At 42.8% G+C, this 17,059-nt stretch overlaps 3 protein-coding genes across 3 annotated transcripts; 2 read left to right on the top strand and 1 right to left on the bottom strand.

The window, feature by feature from the left end:
- Positions 1-3,868: 3,868 nt before the first annotated feature.
- On the top strand, positions 3,869-4,156 carry F5891DRAFT_938159 (uncharacterized protein; the record flags this gene model as incomplete). Its single annotated transcript, XM_041374152.1, has 1 exon — positions 3,869-4,156. A coding segment is annotated over one exon (288 nt), but the record flags the coding sequence as incomplete, so codon positions are not given.
- Positions 4,157-5,136: 980 nt separating this feature from the next.
- On the top strand, positions 5,137-5,379 carry F5891DRAFT_902665 (uncharacterized protein; the record flags this gene model as incomplete). Its single annotated transcript, XM_041373489.1, has 1 exon — positions 5,137-5,379. A coding segment is annotated over one exon (243 nt), but the record flags the coding sequence as incomplete, so codon positions are not given.
- A 4,867-nt stretch (positions 5,380-10,246) lies between these two features.
- On the bottom strand, positions 10,247-12,344 carry F5891DRAFT_974013 (uncharacterized protein; the record flags this gene model as incomplete). The annotated part of the gene is made up of 11 exons (XM_041376405.1): positions 10,247-10,284; positions 10,495-10,552; positions 10,777-10,788; positions 10,862-10,874; positions 11,360-11,383; positions 11,433-11,443; positions 11,498-11,550; positions 11,593-11,610; positions 11,738-11,814; positions 11,960-11,975; positions 12,314-12,344. 11 exons carry the CDS (start codon positions 12,342-12,344, stop codon positions 10,247-10,249), a joined length of 351 nt encoding a protein of 116 aa, XP_041234243.1.
- Positions 12,345-17,059: the final 4,715 nt, after the last annotated feature.

Genomic DNA, 17,059 nt, shown 5'->3' with positions numbered 1-17,059 from the left:
AATTCTTGGGTGCAATTCCCCTTCTTAAAAGGAGGGAGGGTTCTTTAGGACTAGTTTTTTTTACCTTTTCCCCTTATCTCAGTATACTGCAAAGTGTATAGTCCACCTAAGTGTTAGAAATCTGATTATACTTCTCTATTGACTATCACCCACACTTCCACTATTTCTTGAAGACTCTTTCCCTTATCGCTCAAAGCATGCCTCCACTTATGTGTGCACACCCCTCACACCTCTTACTCACGCATGCATCTTACATGCCATCGTGTGCGTTATCTTCTCATGCCTACTAGTGCCAGTTTAGTTGACAGAGTTTCCCTCCATTTTATTAGCGAGGAACTTCTCTCAGTAGCTGTCCTTTGGGTCAGTTGTATTCTTGTATCCAGGTCTTGGTGTAGAGTCCCCATGTTTTCACCTATAGTCAAGATTCCAAAGCACTGTATTCTCAGATGAAGACAAAATGGACCTGATAGACTATCTTGGCATCAATAAGAGGGAGGTTGTAAAATACCTGAACATGGATGAAAAGCTCAGATTGGTGTGGGTGCAGAGATATCTTCTTAACATTTGCTGTGCTAGTAGTATGTAAATATATTCAATGTCTTTGATGTCTCAATCTATGTTACACTGTATGAGCTGAACCAATCTTCACCAAGTGATCAGAGATAAAGAGAATCAGGATGATCAACAGTTGGTCCGCAGGCCCTTCAAACCAATCTTCACCAAGCAATCAGAGATATAGAGAATCAGAATGATCAACAGTCGGTCCGCAGGCACTTCTCTTCGCTGGCAAGCAATCAGAGATATAGGGAATCAGGATGATCAACAGTCAGTCCGCAGGCCCTTTGATCTCAAAGTTGTGGAAGAGCTAATTGGCACAAAAAAGGTCAAGGGTCTCATATGTATTGGCTACATGCGCAACAGTCAGAATGATGGCAGGGCGACTGTAGATTAAGCTCATAAACCTGGTAACGGCTGTCCGCACTGAATGCACTCAGCACAGTAGTCCTCCCACATCGCCTGTGTGATAGCATCATGACGCTGATCTGCACGCCATCTCTTAACAGCATCAGCAGGTCCATCTCCAAGCTCCCCATGAGCCACTCCATCCTCTTCATCGTCCATAATGTGGTTGTTCTCATTGTATTCATCTTGATTGAGTATGTCGCAGTCAGGGTCATGCCTCTGAATAAAATTGTGCAGGGCACACAAAGCTGCTGGGACTTGTGCTTGAACATTCATGTTATACTCTAGCGGCAGTTTCAAAATTCACCATTGGTGCTTCATCACCCCAAAAATTTGTTCCACTACGTTGCACAGTCTTGCATGCCAGAGGTTGAATAACTCTTTGGGATTCTGAGGCCTTACAAAAAAACACACTGGTCAAGCAAAGCTACAAGAATGAAAACATTAGAACATACCTGAGGTTAGCCTGCTGCCATTCCTTGAGATGATAGCGCACACTGCAATATGGAACAAGTAGTTCATCACACGACCCAAAGCCAGCATCTGCAAGAAAATATTTTCCAGGGGGGATGCGCAATTCATTGGTGTGTACATCATTCCAGAGAGCCACATCAGCGACAGAGCCATCCCACCCACAAAGTGAGTAAATGAAGAAGAAGTCAATGTCGCACATGAACAGACAGTTTTGAGATAAATACCCTTTGCGGTTCCGCATGAAAGGCTGGTCTTCGATTGTTGTGAACGCGCGGATGTGAGAGCCGTCAACAGCGCCAAGGCACTGATCAAAGAATCGAATGTGGGCATTGTTTAAGATCGTGGGAGAGATGGGAGTGTTGTGCTTAGGGAACTGGACCTGCGAGGAGTAAAATGGAGATGTCGACAAGAACATTAACATGCACTTGAAGTATCTAGGGACATAAGCTTGATCTCAGATGAATAATGATACAATACTAATCATCTACTTACCATGAGACCATATCAGACGAACATTGGAATCTTTCTCTGATGTGGTGAGTCGAGAGTCCTGTGATGCATGTATACAAAAATATGGCAAGCTGTTCCTCGACCAAGACTCCATTGCGCGACCTTATAAGCCCGTTGGCTTGTAACACCTGCAACAGATCATTGAAAACATTGAGGTTTACACTGAGATAATGCTTGATGCATTCAGGGTGACCAAGCATAAGCTCTAACACCCATGCTTCACCAGTTAAAGCTGATGTGTGATAGGGTATGCGCTCTAAGTCTAATTTCTGTCATATCTGCTGACTGACATTAAATACTTAAGTATACACAAGCACCTGCCATTGTACATTACTAGAAACTCTGTCTGTTTATCTTCCGGCTCATTAAGAGTCACTTTGCTCCACCATCCGCATGCGCACCATCACACTTTGTCACTCAGTAGTGCTTCACATCGCTTGCACTTCGCTCATCATTGTGCACCTTACCAGGCTTGACTAAGTGCCCAGTTCAGTGTTTCCTTCCTTTTATATACTTAGAGGAACCTTCTCAGTAGCAATCCCCTTGGGCTGACATTAGCTCGCACACAGAGGACTGCTTGAGTACATTCCATACCACCCATTTACCTACACTACACATCCCTTATCTACAGTGTGTCATTAGCGCTAGTGAACAGTGTAGTGCTGAAATGTGTGGGAGAGGGTGAAGCACCAAAGGATGTGGAGAGACTCTGAGGATCTGATATATGCACTTGGGTCTTCCTACTGCTGTGAAAAATAGGATCTGATGTATGCACTTGGGTCTTCCCATCACTGTGAAGGATATAACTTATCATAGTTGTCAATGATACCAAGTGAAGGGTGGAGGAGTGACTTGCTGATAAAGATAAGGCATTGTTGGTCAGGTGGGATGTGTGTGGGACCTGGGTTAAAATAGATTTCCTGTAAGATAAGGGTGAATGTAAGCTACAACTTGACACACCGAAACACTTCTTAGCCACCTACCAAGTGGCACCCCGACAAGGACCCCAGAACAAAAACAGTCAACATCACACCCAATGGCACCAGCACCAGCACTGACCCCTCCCCTCCTCATAACTCCTTCCCTCTTATATAAATGTAAACTAGCTTTACTTTTAAGAACTCATACAAAAACAACACAAAAAGAGAAAACAAAAACAAAAACAAGATGCCAGCGAATGAAATAGATGATCCTGCCCCTCTGTGGATCAGCCCAAGGAACAAAGAAAACATGCTACTTAGACTGACCAATAGATCAATTCCAGAACTAATAAACAACCCAGTGACCCCATCAAAAGTAACAGATGCCAAAACAGCAAGAGCCGAACTAGTCAGCAAAGGGATGCTCATTTCAGCAGCAGGAGCCACCATAGAAGACCTAATAAACACACTATTCAAATTCACAATCAACACCCTAGGAGTAACACAGCTTCAAAGAGACATACTAAGAGCAATCACAATACTTCTAGGACAGGCTGACCATGAACAGAAAGTGAAGAAGATAGCGGAAACTACCTCCTTCCACATGGTCAGAGCCATCAAACAACTCAAAAGGCTGCTGACTCTCACAATGGAAAAATAAAGGCTCTTGACAGTTTTGTAAATGAGGCATGTGACTCACTCAATGGTGCTATGGCGAGACTGAAGAAAGCGATTGAAAACACATGCACAAATGTGGACAAGAATGTGACTGCTGAATGAGCAGCACAAAGTGGAGAGCAAGGGAGATCATATGTGAAAGTCACACAGGCAAGACTACCCAAACCTGACTCTAGTACCCTAGCACAAAGCGAAGCCTAGGCAAAACAAATCCTGGTAGACTGTAAATCAATGAGCGAAACTTCAGGTCTAAAGGACCTACCTATCTGAAGCAGAACTCATCAGAAGGGCAAACAAAGCCTTACAAGAGATGAAAGCGGAGAGGAGCAGATGTCCCACAAGAGGCTTTCTTCATGAGCATAAGGAAACTCTGTCACAGGGAAGTCATCTTTGAAGTTGACAGTATTGATACCAAAGCCTGGATCTCATACCAGAGCAATAGCAAATCTTTCAGCAAAAACTTCAGGAACGAAACGATCATCAAAGACAGGACCTTCCAACTAATAGCAGAGTATGTCTTGACGATATTCAACCTGGACTCATCCACATCACTTGCAGAAACAGAGAAAAGCAACACACTCTGCCCTGGATTACTCACCAAAGCAAAATAGATCAAACCCCTTACGCACTGCAACCTGAACCAACAAACTGCCTTCTGCACCCTATCATGCAAGGACCATGAGAGCGCCAACCTCGCCATACGACTTGGACTCACAATTGAAGGTTGCAAGACCACAGTCCACAAGATATTGTCTGAAATGTCAACAACTTACTAGCGACCACATGGCCAGGACCTGTTGTCAGACAACTAACACCTGTGGAACCTACAGACTGGATCACCAAACATCAGAATGTGACTTTGGAGTGGCAGATCCCCAACACTGCTACTGCATCAATTACAGCATGCAAGGACATGCAGCTTGGAGCAGGGATTGCCTCACCTTCAAAAAGCAAAGCAACAAGATGCATGGGAAGTCAGAGAAAGCTTGGTACAAGTACTTCCCAACAGAGAGTGACCCAGACTTTTGGGAATCCTCGGCGGAGGCAACCCCAACTCAACTTAACCCCCAGCATTCAACTGTTGGCACCAGAACACTACTTACGAGGCAGAATATGGCAGAGCAAGAACCCAATCCCATAACCAGGAGTGGACAAGAGTTGAGCATAATAGGGGTAAGTTGAGACCTTAGCCGCAGATACACACATGCGACCAAGGATGGCCAAACCAAAGAGAACCCACTCAACCTTCTTAACAAGAATGAGCAAGACAAGTAAGGATCACAGACCTCTTCCAGATGCAAATCAATACTGCCAATGCCGGCCTTTCGAGGACACAAAACAGCAGCCCCCCACCTGGCCAACCCAAAGGAACCAAGACCCCACCAACATGACCTATGCCACCCCCTCCAACACCAACTTGACAGAATAACACATCAATCCCAGGAAGCTTCTCACCTAAATCCACCTCATGAATAGTCATACCAATGATAATGAACCCGCTCACACTAACCTTAGAATATGGCAACAAAACCTCTACATGGTGCAGGCTGCCCATGAACATATGTTATGCAACCTCTGACTGGAACAGTGCAACATAGCAATAATCCAAGAACCATACCTGAACCCAGTGAACCTCACACTGAGCTCCTCCCATTGGGACATAATCTACCCAACCATGCATGGGGACATGAGAGTGGAACACACTAACTCCATCATACTAGTCAACAAAAAGATATCAAAAAACACACGGAAAATTATATCCTTCAAAAGCAGCAATGTAGCCACCATAGAACTCAAAGGTAACTTTGGTAGGATCTCAATCTTCAATGTATATAATTCATGGAGGCATATGAGAATGCTCAAAGTGCTTGAGAAGCACATAGACAATGTAAACAAGACAAACAACCTCCTTGACAGTGTGATATGGATGGGGGACTTCAATTGTCACAATCCAATGTGGGATGATACTACTAACAACCATTTATTCACAGGACCCAACCTACAGCGCTCAGCCACCCTCATAAACCTCCTCGCAAAGTACAGCATGTGCATGGCCCTAGCAGGAGGCATAGCGACTCTAGAAGCCTTGAACACCAAAAACCGAACACGCCCAGATAATGTATTTTTCAGCATGGACCTACTGAACACCTTCATCAATTGCAATGTAGAGGAAGAACTTCGACCAGTGTCAGCAGACCACTTCCCATTCATCAGTATCCTTGACTTTACCCCAGAACAATCTGCCCCAAAGCCCCACTGTAATTACAGAGCCACCGATTGGGAAGAATTTCAAGAAGAACTCAAATAGCAACTCAATATCATCCCTCCACCAAATGAGATCCTAACGGTAGAGTAGTTTCACACTAGACTCCATCTCCTCCAAACTGCGATACTAACAGCCATAGAAAAGAAAGTCCTCCATGAGCAAGCCATCTCCACATGTCAAACCCTGGTGGTCCCCAGATCTTAATAGCACCAATTGTGCCCTGAAGAAGTTAGTGAGAAAAGCCAAAAAGAAACATCAGACACCTGATCACCTGATATATGAAGAACATTGCAGAGCCAGGAATGACTTCTCTGAGATGCAGAAGAAAATGAATGAGGAGCATTGGAAGGAATACCTGGAAAGTGTAGACAAAGGTAACATATGGGATGTACATGACTTTCTAACTGACTCGCCAATGGACCACATGAGATCACATATCCTGTTAAGAACGTGCTCAAGGGTTGAATCCGAAGGGCTTGGCTTCAGCTTGTGTCCTGTGCCCCTTACCTGAGTACATGCCCCTAACTTCTGAAGGCTAGTGGATGATATCCAATGTGTGGGAATTCTGGCGGATGTTTGAGAACAAGTGATAAGACTAATGTGGATGATGTCTGAACTAGAAAGGAAACAGTGGAGGACTACCAGAGGTAGAGGCAGAGGTGACAAGTCTATAGGAGTTGATCCTAAGACTATTGGAGGATGACGAGAGGAGAAACTCAAGTCAGACGGAGGAGGGAATAAGCAGAGTCTAAGATAATATTCAAACTGAGGAAGTACAAAGAATCTACAGGGTTTATAGGACATAATGGAGAATCAGTCAGCGCAGTGCAAGGCTATATGAGGCTATGGACGGAGCATGTGGAAAGCCTAACACTAGTGTATTGGAACTTAATTAAATGAAGATGGAAATGAAGGAGGTATGGAAATTAAGTACAGCCGGTTTTAGGTATAACTGGATAACTATAAACAGGGGCTAACTGAGAAGGGACGTACAGAAGGGAAAAGATATGGAAGATAGAAGTGGGTCAGATCTGGAAGTCTGGAAATATTTGTGTGATAGGTCCAGGTCCAGGATGCAGGATATGACACATCCCGACCCTACAAGAGCGACCAAATGCACAGCCAGCAGAAGACAACACAGAGAAGAGCAAGCTCCTGTATAAGACTTTCTTCTGAGAACCCCCCACTAACAACTTTGTAGATCCAGGCTTCAAATACCCAGAACCCATATACGAATTCAACAATATCACTAACACACAAATCAACAGAGCAATCAAGAAACTCTTAGCATTCAAGGCACCAGGACCAAACAGCATCAGCAACTCTATATTCGTCAAGGTGAAAGAACTCTTGACACCACAGCTAGGTCCCATTTTCAGAGCGACCTTCACACTAAAAGTATACCCAGAGCATTGGAAGCAATGCGCAACAATAGTCCTATGCAAACCAGGCCGCTCTAACTATGCCCTCCCCAAATCATACAGACCGATCACACTCCTAGACACTATGGCCAAGATCCTGTCATTGTGTGTTACAGAGGACCTAGTATGGATAGCAGAAGAATACAACCTCCTCCTGACAACTCATTTTGGAGGAAGACCAGGGCATTCAATGGTTGACTCGCTACACCTCTTAACTAAGTTCATGATAAATGCATGGGCTCACTCTACTGACTGATATGTCTCTATGCTATTCCTAGACATCAAAGCTGCATTCTCCAGTGTAGTAGTGGAACACGCACTACACAATATGCGAAAATGGCGAATCCCACTTGAATACATTGAATGGTACCAAAGACGTCTGAAAAACCGCACCACAACTCTCAACTTTGATGACTACAAATCAGAAAAGTTCAATGTAGAGAATGGCATGGACCAAGGATGCCCTCTATCAGTCATTATTTTCATATTCTACAACACTGACCTACTTGACATAGTAGATGCAAATGAAGAAACCCTATCACTAGGGTTCATTGATGATATTTTGAGCTAATCCTAGTAATTAAAAGCAAGTATATACACTATGTTAAAGATATATGAACATGTTGTATTATTAATGCAAGGGCAGAGCCATAGGAAACATCAAAAACATCAAAAATGTGTTTTTATTCTTGTAGAAGAATCCTATAGATTTCCTGTAATACCTATATAATAGATATACTCTAAATATGCATAGGAATAGACCCCACACTCTCATTAAGGTCCAGTCCTCCAGGAAATTTTTTTCCAGGGGGTAAACCACTAGGAGAAGGTGGGCACACTACATCACAGGAACTTGTCCTATCTTCCTGAGCTCCTGATACATTGTTGCTACTGTTGAATAGATGCTGGGGACAATTTATTCAAGTCAATATAGCTAGAAACCAAAAAATGTGAACCTATTTTATGTTTTCCTATATAAATGCTGTATCTATTGATGTAGGGCACTTCAAGGGGTCAAATACATGGTGGAATATCTTCATATACACTGCTAAACATGTTCTGAATACCCTAGAGCACTCCACCATCAAAGGGACAAAAATGCAAAAACAGTTTGTATGTTATTCTATTTTAAAATAGCCCTGTAGGAGGAACTGAGATATCAATAGATCAAAAAAGCAGTCTATTATGTTTTATTATATATATACTACCTAAACTACTACTTATCTACAAAGGGGGAATTATTGTGCTGTAGTGGTGAAGCAGGAATGTGCTGGGGAGGGTGTGGGAATATTTGGTATTGTGAAGGTGACCAAATTGAGCAATGTTTTGGGTGTTGTGGGAAAGTTCCCACACTCTAAAAATGCGAACCAAATTAAGTGCTATGAGGAAATTCCCACAGTAGGTAGCTGAAAATGTGAAAATCAATTCAGGTATTGTAAAGTTCCCACAGTAAGGGGCTGAAACTGCGAAATAGGCAAATGAGCCAACCAAGGAACCTGTCAAATGATTTGTGGCATGTACCATGAAATTAGGCCAAACCTTACAACCAGGGGTGCCCAAAGATGTTGTATGCAGTAGATGTATGGGGAGCAGGGCTAGTCAAGAAGGGGAAGAGGAAAAAGAACAAGGGCAGGAGAGTAAGAGGATTCACCTCGAAAATAGTGAGGGTATAGAGAATGGCCATGATCCTGATAACAGGAGGGATGCAAACGACAGTGACAGACATACTAGATATACATGCCAACCTCCTCCCATTCCAGCAGCTTCTATGGAAAGTCTGCTGCCACACAATGCTATGCATGGCCACACTTCCATCCACTCTACACAGGACTGTGGAAGGCCATCCACCAATGCAAATGACACAGAACACCAGTGCACAAGCTACTCCATGAATTTGGCATAGACCCTAGAGCAATAGAAAAGGTGGATGCAGTCCGCCATAACCCACAATGGGAGCCAGACACAGTAATCGAGATTGCACTATCAAAGGAAGAGGCATCCCTAGCAGATGAAGCAGCAATGGTTCTAACAAGAGAGGGAAGAGACCTAAAGATCCTACACTTCCATCTAGGAACATCAACCAAGCACACAGTCTACAAAGCAGAGATAGTAGGAATGATCCTAGGGGCAGAGCTACTATGAAGAGAACTGGGCAACCATTCAGTGGTGATAAGAGTTGACAACCAAGCAGCAATCTTAGTGATGCAATCCTTCTTAACTAATTCCAGCCACTATCTCATGGACATGATCCACAAGACCCTAGAATGCATGCTAATCAAATGCAACGAGAACAACCTAACAATCAGATAGACACTGGGACACAGAGATAGAAGGGAACGAACTCGCAGACACAGAAGCGAAGAAAGCCGCAGGAGGACACTCTAGCGCACCTCCCCTACTCCTAAACTGCCTTCACAAGCACAGCTGTAACAAACCTACCACTGTGATGTCACTCCCACACAGCAAATTGGTGCTGAAACAACAGTACTACAACCAGCTGAAGAATGAAGGCAGAACCATAATGTTAGACTCACCACGCTACCTGCTACTCAAGAAGATTGATGATGGAACACCTTCAAACCGCTTTTAGAAACTTATCGCAGGTCTACCGCAAAACCAAGCCAGCCTCCTGATGCAGTTGAGAACCATGCCCCACTCAATAAACACCTTCACTACATCAGGAGCACAGATTCACCACTATTCCCAGCATGTGAAAGGAGAGAGGAAATGGTACACCACTTCTTGAGGGCCTGCCTCACATACCACTGACCTATACCAAACTGGTTTGGTGCATGGACTACTAGTACTCTCCCATGAGTCTTATACCCAGAATACCACTATGAAACCCTTTTCCTTTTATCTGAAGTTGGACTGAGGCTAAGGGAATATTTTTCACCTTTCTTTTTATTTTTTAAGTTTATATGCAAGCAGCCTGAATATTTTAGTACATTTAGTTCTGCAATGAGTTTTGCTTAGTCAGCCATGGTGATGACTCAGACAAAATCCCATGCATGTTAGGTGACCGTGAAAAATATTTTCCACATATGTTGTCCTAGAAAGACATTAGTAAAACCTTAAATACTAGGCTCACATCATTTTCACCCATCAAACAAAGCAAAGAAAAGACAGACACACAAAGGATCCACATCATGTGACATTTTTACTCTCTTTCTGGACTTGTCATCAGGAGTTGGATAGCTCACATGACTAGCAACAAGCCAGGATGACTTAGCAAAATACCTAATAACTCATTATGACTCACTATGACTAGAAATAACTTTGAACTGACTCATTATGACTCTTGATGACTCTTGAATATACTAGTAGCACAGCCACATTTATTGTGTATATAATGACCCCAGTTTTGAAATAATATGTAGCAGATAGTAAGTCGGTGTTTTTCATCTCATCTAACACTAAGTTGTGAGTAAGGTATGATAAGTGTCAGTACCAGTGTCAAGAACTGTTTCAAGACAGAGGAACATTCTCAAGAGACAGTAAATACTGCAAGCTCATCATACCAAATGATCAGCTGTGAGCTCACTGTGTGCAACAACTAGCAAGCAAGGTACAGCCACAGTTATATTCAAATTTCAAATTTCTTTTTCTTTTGTTTTACTTTTACTAACCTTTGGTGTTCTTCTTCCAAAAATATATTCCAGAATATTCATGTTGTCTCTACGTCCACCTAAGACTCAGAGTAGCTTAGTGGGGAGACTTTAGGAATTGATAGTGAAGTTTGACCTTACTCATCTGAGTAGTGATACTGAGCCAAGGTTTTCTTTGCCTGCTAGGCTTTAGCTGTTAAAGAGGGGACTTAGTAGTAAATTCAAGGATGTCCATTCCTGAGTCTGTTTGAATACTCAAAGTGAGTTCCTTGACAGCAGGTTCAATATTGAGCTAAGAGTTCTACAACAAAGCATTTAACCTTTGATTCTACCTGTTTTGTGCTGAGAGGGTTAATCATTGTAATTCTGCACCATTCTTTTTGGAGTATAGTTATACGAGGCACTGTTGTTAAAGGGGAACTTGAGAAAGAGTCCTATATATTCTTTTGGTCATTGCCATACTGTCAGGCTGACCATTGTATTTACTAATCTTACAGAAGTACCTTTAACTGAACATACCTTGGGTAGTATACAACAAGCCACCTACAAATGACCACATTATCAGTCATTAGTATTTGTCTGAATCACTGACCATGGGAGTATCTGGTTTTATAGGTGTTTATCTATAGATCATCTATCTAAGAAGACACCGCATACAGCGGGATACCCTGCGAAGAGCAATCCCCAATCGAGCCTTTCACATCCAATGCCTGTTAAGCAAAGACAAATACATCTCAGACCTATTCAAGTACATTGCAGCAACCAGACAACTAGAACACATGTTTGGCAATATCACCAATGACAACTAAAAGGAACTAAGCCAACTCGTTCCCAGCGTACAGTCAGACCTGCATCATTTGTGCACACCTCTGAGATCCCAAACAGATACATACATACCCCCACCCCTGTTAGCCTTAGGTTGGCTTCTGATGCTCCAACACCTTAAACCCCAGTATGTGGTGCGAGCCAATGGTCTATAATTATACCAATGTTAGTATGCAAACCAGAATATAGTAGCACATAGTATGTACTGTTGACATCGGGCATTGCCCTCAGCAGACAATAAAATGGATCTTTTTTAAAAAGCTACAACTTGCAATAAGCACAAAAGTCACTTACTTTGGGTGGATGGCACCTGGAAACTTGAATTATGTCCTGCTCAGTGCTGCAGGTGAGCATCAAGGATGTAAAGTCAATGACAGCACAAACATGCTCAGTGTAAGACAGAACTTCAGAATTTTCCAAAATTTCAAACTCTGATGCAAAGTGTGTCACATGTGCATAAAATAGATAGGAGTTTTGATCCCCTTGACTCCTGCCCTACTGAAACTATGCCTTGTCCATCTGCATGCCAAGAACTTCTTGATATCATTGATCAGGCTACACTTTCATTGGCCAAGCTACAGTACCAGGATATCCTGGACAATTGGTCCAACCTTGAGAGCAATTCTGACTCTGACTATGAGGACTCACTTTCTAGCACTTTGGATGATGATGATACCATTAGTCTATCCTTTAGTTCCTCATCCCCCCCTCCCCCCTCTCTCCTATGATAGGGACATCCAATTTTTCCAGTGATGATTCTGTACTGCCTTACGACAGGCTCCAAGACATCATTGCTGCACTTTGTGATAAGGTTAAGAGGGCTTGTATACTTTATAAGTGTTAAGAATGTGCTCAAGGGTCAAATATAAAGGGCTTGGCTTCAGCTCATGCACTGCGCCCCTTACCCGAGTATGTGCTCCTAACTTCCAAAGGCTGGTGGACAATGTCTGGAGTCTGATGTCCGATGCATGGGAATTCCGGTGGACGTTTGGAAACAAGTGATAAGACTAATCTGGACGATGTCTGAACTAGAAAGGAAACAGCGGAGGACTACCAGAGGTAGAGGCAGAGGTAACAAGTCTATAGGAGTCGATCCTAAGACTATTGGAGGATGATGAGAGGAGAAACTTAAGTTGGACAGAGGAGGGAATGAGCAGAGTCTAAGATAATATTCAAACTGAGGAAGTACAAAGAATCTACAGGGTTTATATACTACTGAAGACATAACAAAGAATCAGTTAGCACAGTGCAAGGCTATGTGAGGCTATGGATGGAGCATATGGAACACCTTAAACTAGTCTATTGGAACTCAATTAAATGAAGACAGAAATGAAGAAGGGACAGAAATTAAGTATAGTCGGTTATAGGTATAACCAAATATCCAGAATAGGGGCTAACTGAGAAAGGACATAAAAAAGGGAAAAAAAATATGGAAGATAGAAGTGGGTCAGATCTGGAAGTCTGGAGATGAATACATGAAACTCATCATCACAAGGAAGATGGAACATATGACAGCTCTCTCAAGTGGGCTCATGAAGAGGGAGAAGATTTTTTTGTTTAGGAGCTTAAGGATCCAGATGGTGATGAGGTCATTGGTGATAGGACATATGATGGAACTCTAAGTCAGGCTGCTTGTGCAAAGCTGATGGATAACCTCTTTAATAGTCCTCACTCAAATGCACAACATAGGGCTGAATAATTCCTCTCAGATTCAATTTGACATGTACTACCACAAATAAATATATACTATACATGTGTGTAGCTATGTAACATCAATCACAAGAAGTACTTACAATGACAAGCAAAACATGGCAACAACAAATGAAAGACAACAATGACAACAAATGAACAAAACACAATGCCAGACTTACAAAGCTCAATCCAACCCTGGGGCTTTATTGTCCTGTATCATCTGGTGGTATTGGATCTTGAGCCGCAGGGTTTCGGCCTCATTAAGTGTAAGCAAATATGCTCCGTGCACCTATATATCCATTTTATAAAGGCAATTTTTGGTGTCTTTGTCCTCCTGCTGGTACTTATGGATGAGAGCGGCTTAACTAACCTCATGTTCATGGATGTTGCAAAGCCACTCATACTTTTTCGTATTGCAGTAGTGTTCATTCTTTGCACCCAGCTTTGCAAGATAGCACTGATGCTTGCTCTTATGGTGCGACAGGGTACTGGATTGCAGGCTCCCGATCTTGTCCTGGACTAGGTCTATCTGCTCCTGGATATCTGACCTTGCCTTCTTTTTTGAGCTGCTCCTATTGTTCAGCAGCGAGGTCTCTGGGGTTGGAGAGATAAGGTAGTCCAATGACGGCATAGTATTGCATATTGTTAAAGAGGATGTAGACATGCTGCGGGCCATGTCTGACAGCCCTTTACATTGCGCCCCACAGCTTGATAGCTTGTGAGCACTGAATGCTGAATAACTGTTATATAAAGACATTGTGGGTTTGGTAGGAATTTTGGATGGTTGGAGGGTGGAGGGGTTAGGAGGAGGTGAGGGTGATGCATCGAAGTAGCATTTTGTCCCTGTGACCTGGGGAGGGCTACTGAGGGCACCAGTATTGTTAAGCATGATTTTGTCATCATTGAGATAGTCTGGTGCATTTTCAAGGAGGCATCAAGCAGGCCACTTCCAGTGTCAGGAGTGAAATCATCTAGGATAGTAATATTGGAGAAATTGTGCAGTCCAGGAAGGTGTATTTGAGGGAGTGTGAAGGGGGAAGCAGGAGTCTAAACTTAAAGGAGTTGTGGGTCAATAGGGTGATCACTATAAAACTGAGGATCTGATATATGTGCTTGAGTCTGAGGAGGCACATCATACGTGCCAGCGGAGGGTAGACCTACAGTGAGAGGCACATCATGGGCACTGGTGGATGGTGTAGCACTGAAATGTGTGGGAGAGGATGAAGCACCAAAGGATATAGAGGGACCAGTCCTGCCACATGATTGAACCAGTAAGTAAAAAGCACCTATGTGATCAATGCCAGGCTTAGATGAATAAGTCCTTGCAGCCAACAACAGATTAGAGTGCCAGATTCCATTGAGGTCTGTGTACCATGGGAACCCTGAAAGAACTAAGTCTACAAACATAATAAACCGATTAAAATAAGCCAAGAACCAAATAAAACAAAGGATGCATCCAGCAGATTTTTTGTAGTCATCCCATCAAGTGGCATCACGCTGGCACCTGTATCACTAAATCTAGCCTTCATCTTCTTGTACTTTGTTCTGAGACTTGAGGGATTTCATTAGCACATGTATGAATAAGAAAATAAGAAGAAAACTCACTTGTTAATATGATTGTTGATTGCATCACAGAATTTCTTCTGATTTTCCTGATATGTGTGACTATATTTGGGGTGATTGGTAAAGATGAGTTTAGTGATAACACTATTGATCTGGCCTTTGTCCGAGCCTGAGGGGCTGTCATTGACAGGGGACATCACCTTCTTCCCATTAGAATAGAAGACACCCTACAATCAGCAGGGTAAGACATTAGATAATTTACTAAGACATCTGTTAGGACAGTTTTGCTGTACCATTAGATAGTCAATCTTGGTCCAGATTTGGAGGAGACCTTGGATTAGTGGTATTCAAAGTTAGGTTAGAAGTTCGTACAATAGAGCCAAATGCCAGCATGGCATACATTTCAAACTCCGCCCTGCCTCTAACTGCCGTCCTGCCTATCAGCCAGCCATCAACGCTGTTGTTGCTGTCGACCTTGCTGGTGTTATCTGATTCCCAATCACCCTTTATTTGTCACTTTTTCTGCTCTTAGGGAACCATTTAGAAGATGGCACATGCTGCTAGAGGTTGAGCCAAAGGAAATTGTAGTCAAACACAATCCAGACAAGCAAAGGGGAAAGCTCCTACAAGTACAGTTGCACCAGCAGATGAAGATGATGGCCCACAACCTGAGATCAGTCCTGCTCCCAACACCACGAAGAAGCTGGCTATCTATTGGGAGGGGGCTTATAGTGCTTGCACCTCGTGGCTCATCGCCTGGTGAAAAACTAATAATGATGCACGCATAAAACTCTTCTCTAATTCTGTGAAGGATGCCAAAGACCAGGGGAGAAAGAAGAAGCAGAGCGGTGTAGAGACTGATATCTCTGTGGGCTTGCAGGGATCTAAAATCCCGTTGTCTCTATCACTTCCCAATATAGCGCGACTCATATCTCACCCAGCGCGCTCAAGTGCTTAGTCGGCCGCTTGCGCGCGCCAGTGCTCCGGTCGCTCATTAGTTGCGCTGTCATGCATGGTATGTGATTCATACCATGTCAGATATCTGATATATAGAGAGTGATAAGGAAGATATGAGAGACTGTCTAGCCCTCTGTCACTGAGTTACTTCTCCATTTTTCCTTTGATTCATTGTCTTGTATTTTATTTCTCACTTTTCAGACTTATTTTTAACTTGTATTTGTATCAAGCATGTGACCTTCTGTTTATTTCTAATACAATCCTCCCACTTGACTCTTGTCTCAAACCATGTGAGATCACTAAGACTTAAAGTGTGGGCCAATATAAGTGCCTTGAGGTAACATCTAAGATATCATTATCTACTCTAAGTTGTATACTACCTTACAGGGGTTGACTATATAACTTTCGTTATTGTTATTCTACTCTAGGTTATATACTACCTTACAGGGGTTGACTATATAACCATTGAACAGCTCTCATTCTAAGCTTTACGTGTATTCATAAGACTCTTTCTTTCAACGGAAAGTGAGACACATATCTAAGGACAACAAAGTTGAAACAGACTTTCATAGGTTGAAACACGACCTACTAGGCTGAAACAAACCTAATGAATTATCCAGAACACAGAACATTCCACAACACTTCATATAAGACTACACAAGAAGAGGACAACAAACTAAATTCTCCCAAGAACTCACCACGTTACCTCCCATGAAGTAGAAAAGTCGGAGACCATGGACTTAAGGACTGGCAAGAAGTCTTCACCGTGTATAATTGTGTTGTCATTATACACAACTTTCATATAAGACCCTTAAGTAACAAGACAGCGCGTCAGCGCACGCATCCTCAGTTCCATCGCACATCCTCTGTCCATCCATTCCATGTCCGTTCAGTTCATCGGTGCATATTCCGACTCTATTTTCATTGATTCTGACATATCTCTGGCACTTATGGCCATATTTCGTATTTTTTCCGTTATGGACCCTTATGACATATTATCTTGTGTCCGCTTTGCTTCTCAGTTCGCTTTAGCACTTGACAGCGCTTAACATTACTTAGTATATATAGACGCGCATAAACTGTATAATGACTATCTTTTTCTGCTCACACATCGTTGGACTATAAGTCTAAGTTGCCCTCTAAATCTAAAGTATCTAAGTACAATACGAGCGCCGCCGCCGT

Source organism: Suillus fuscotomentosus (genome assembly GCF_016647785.1).
Source record: "Suillus fuscotomentosus strain FC203 chromosome Unknown F5891scaffold_1, whole genome shotgun sequence".
Taxonomy (NCBI): Eukaryota; Fungi; Basidiomycota; class Agaricomycetes; order Boletales; family Suillaceae; genus Suillus; species Suillus fuscotomentosus.
The sequence above is the reverse complement of the archived record's forward strand: the minus strand, read 5'-3'. Positions and strand labels throughout refer to the sequence as shown.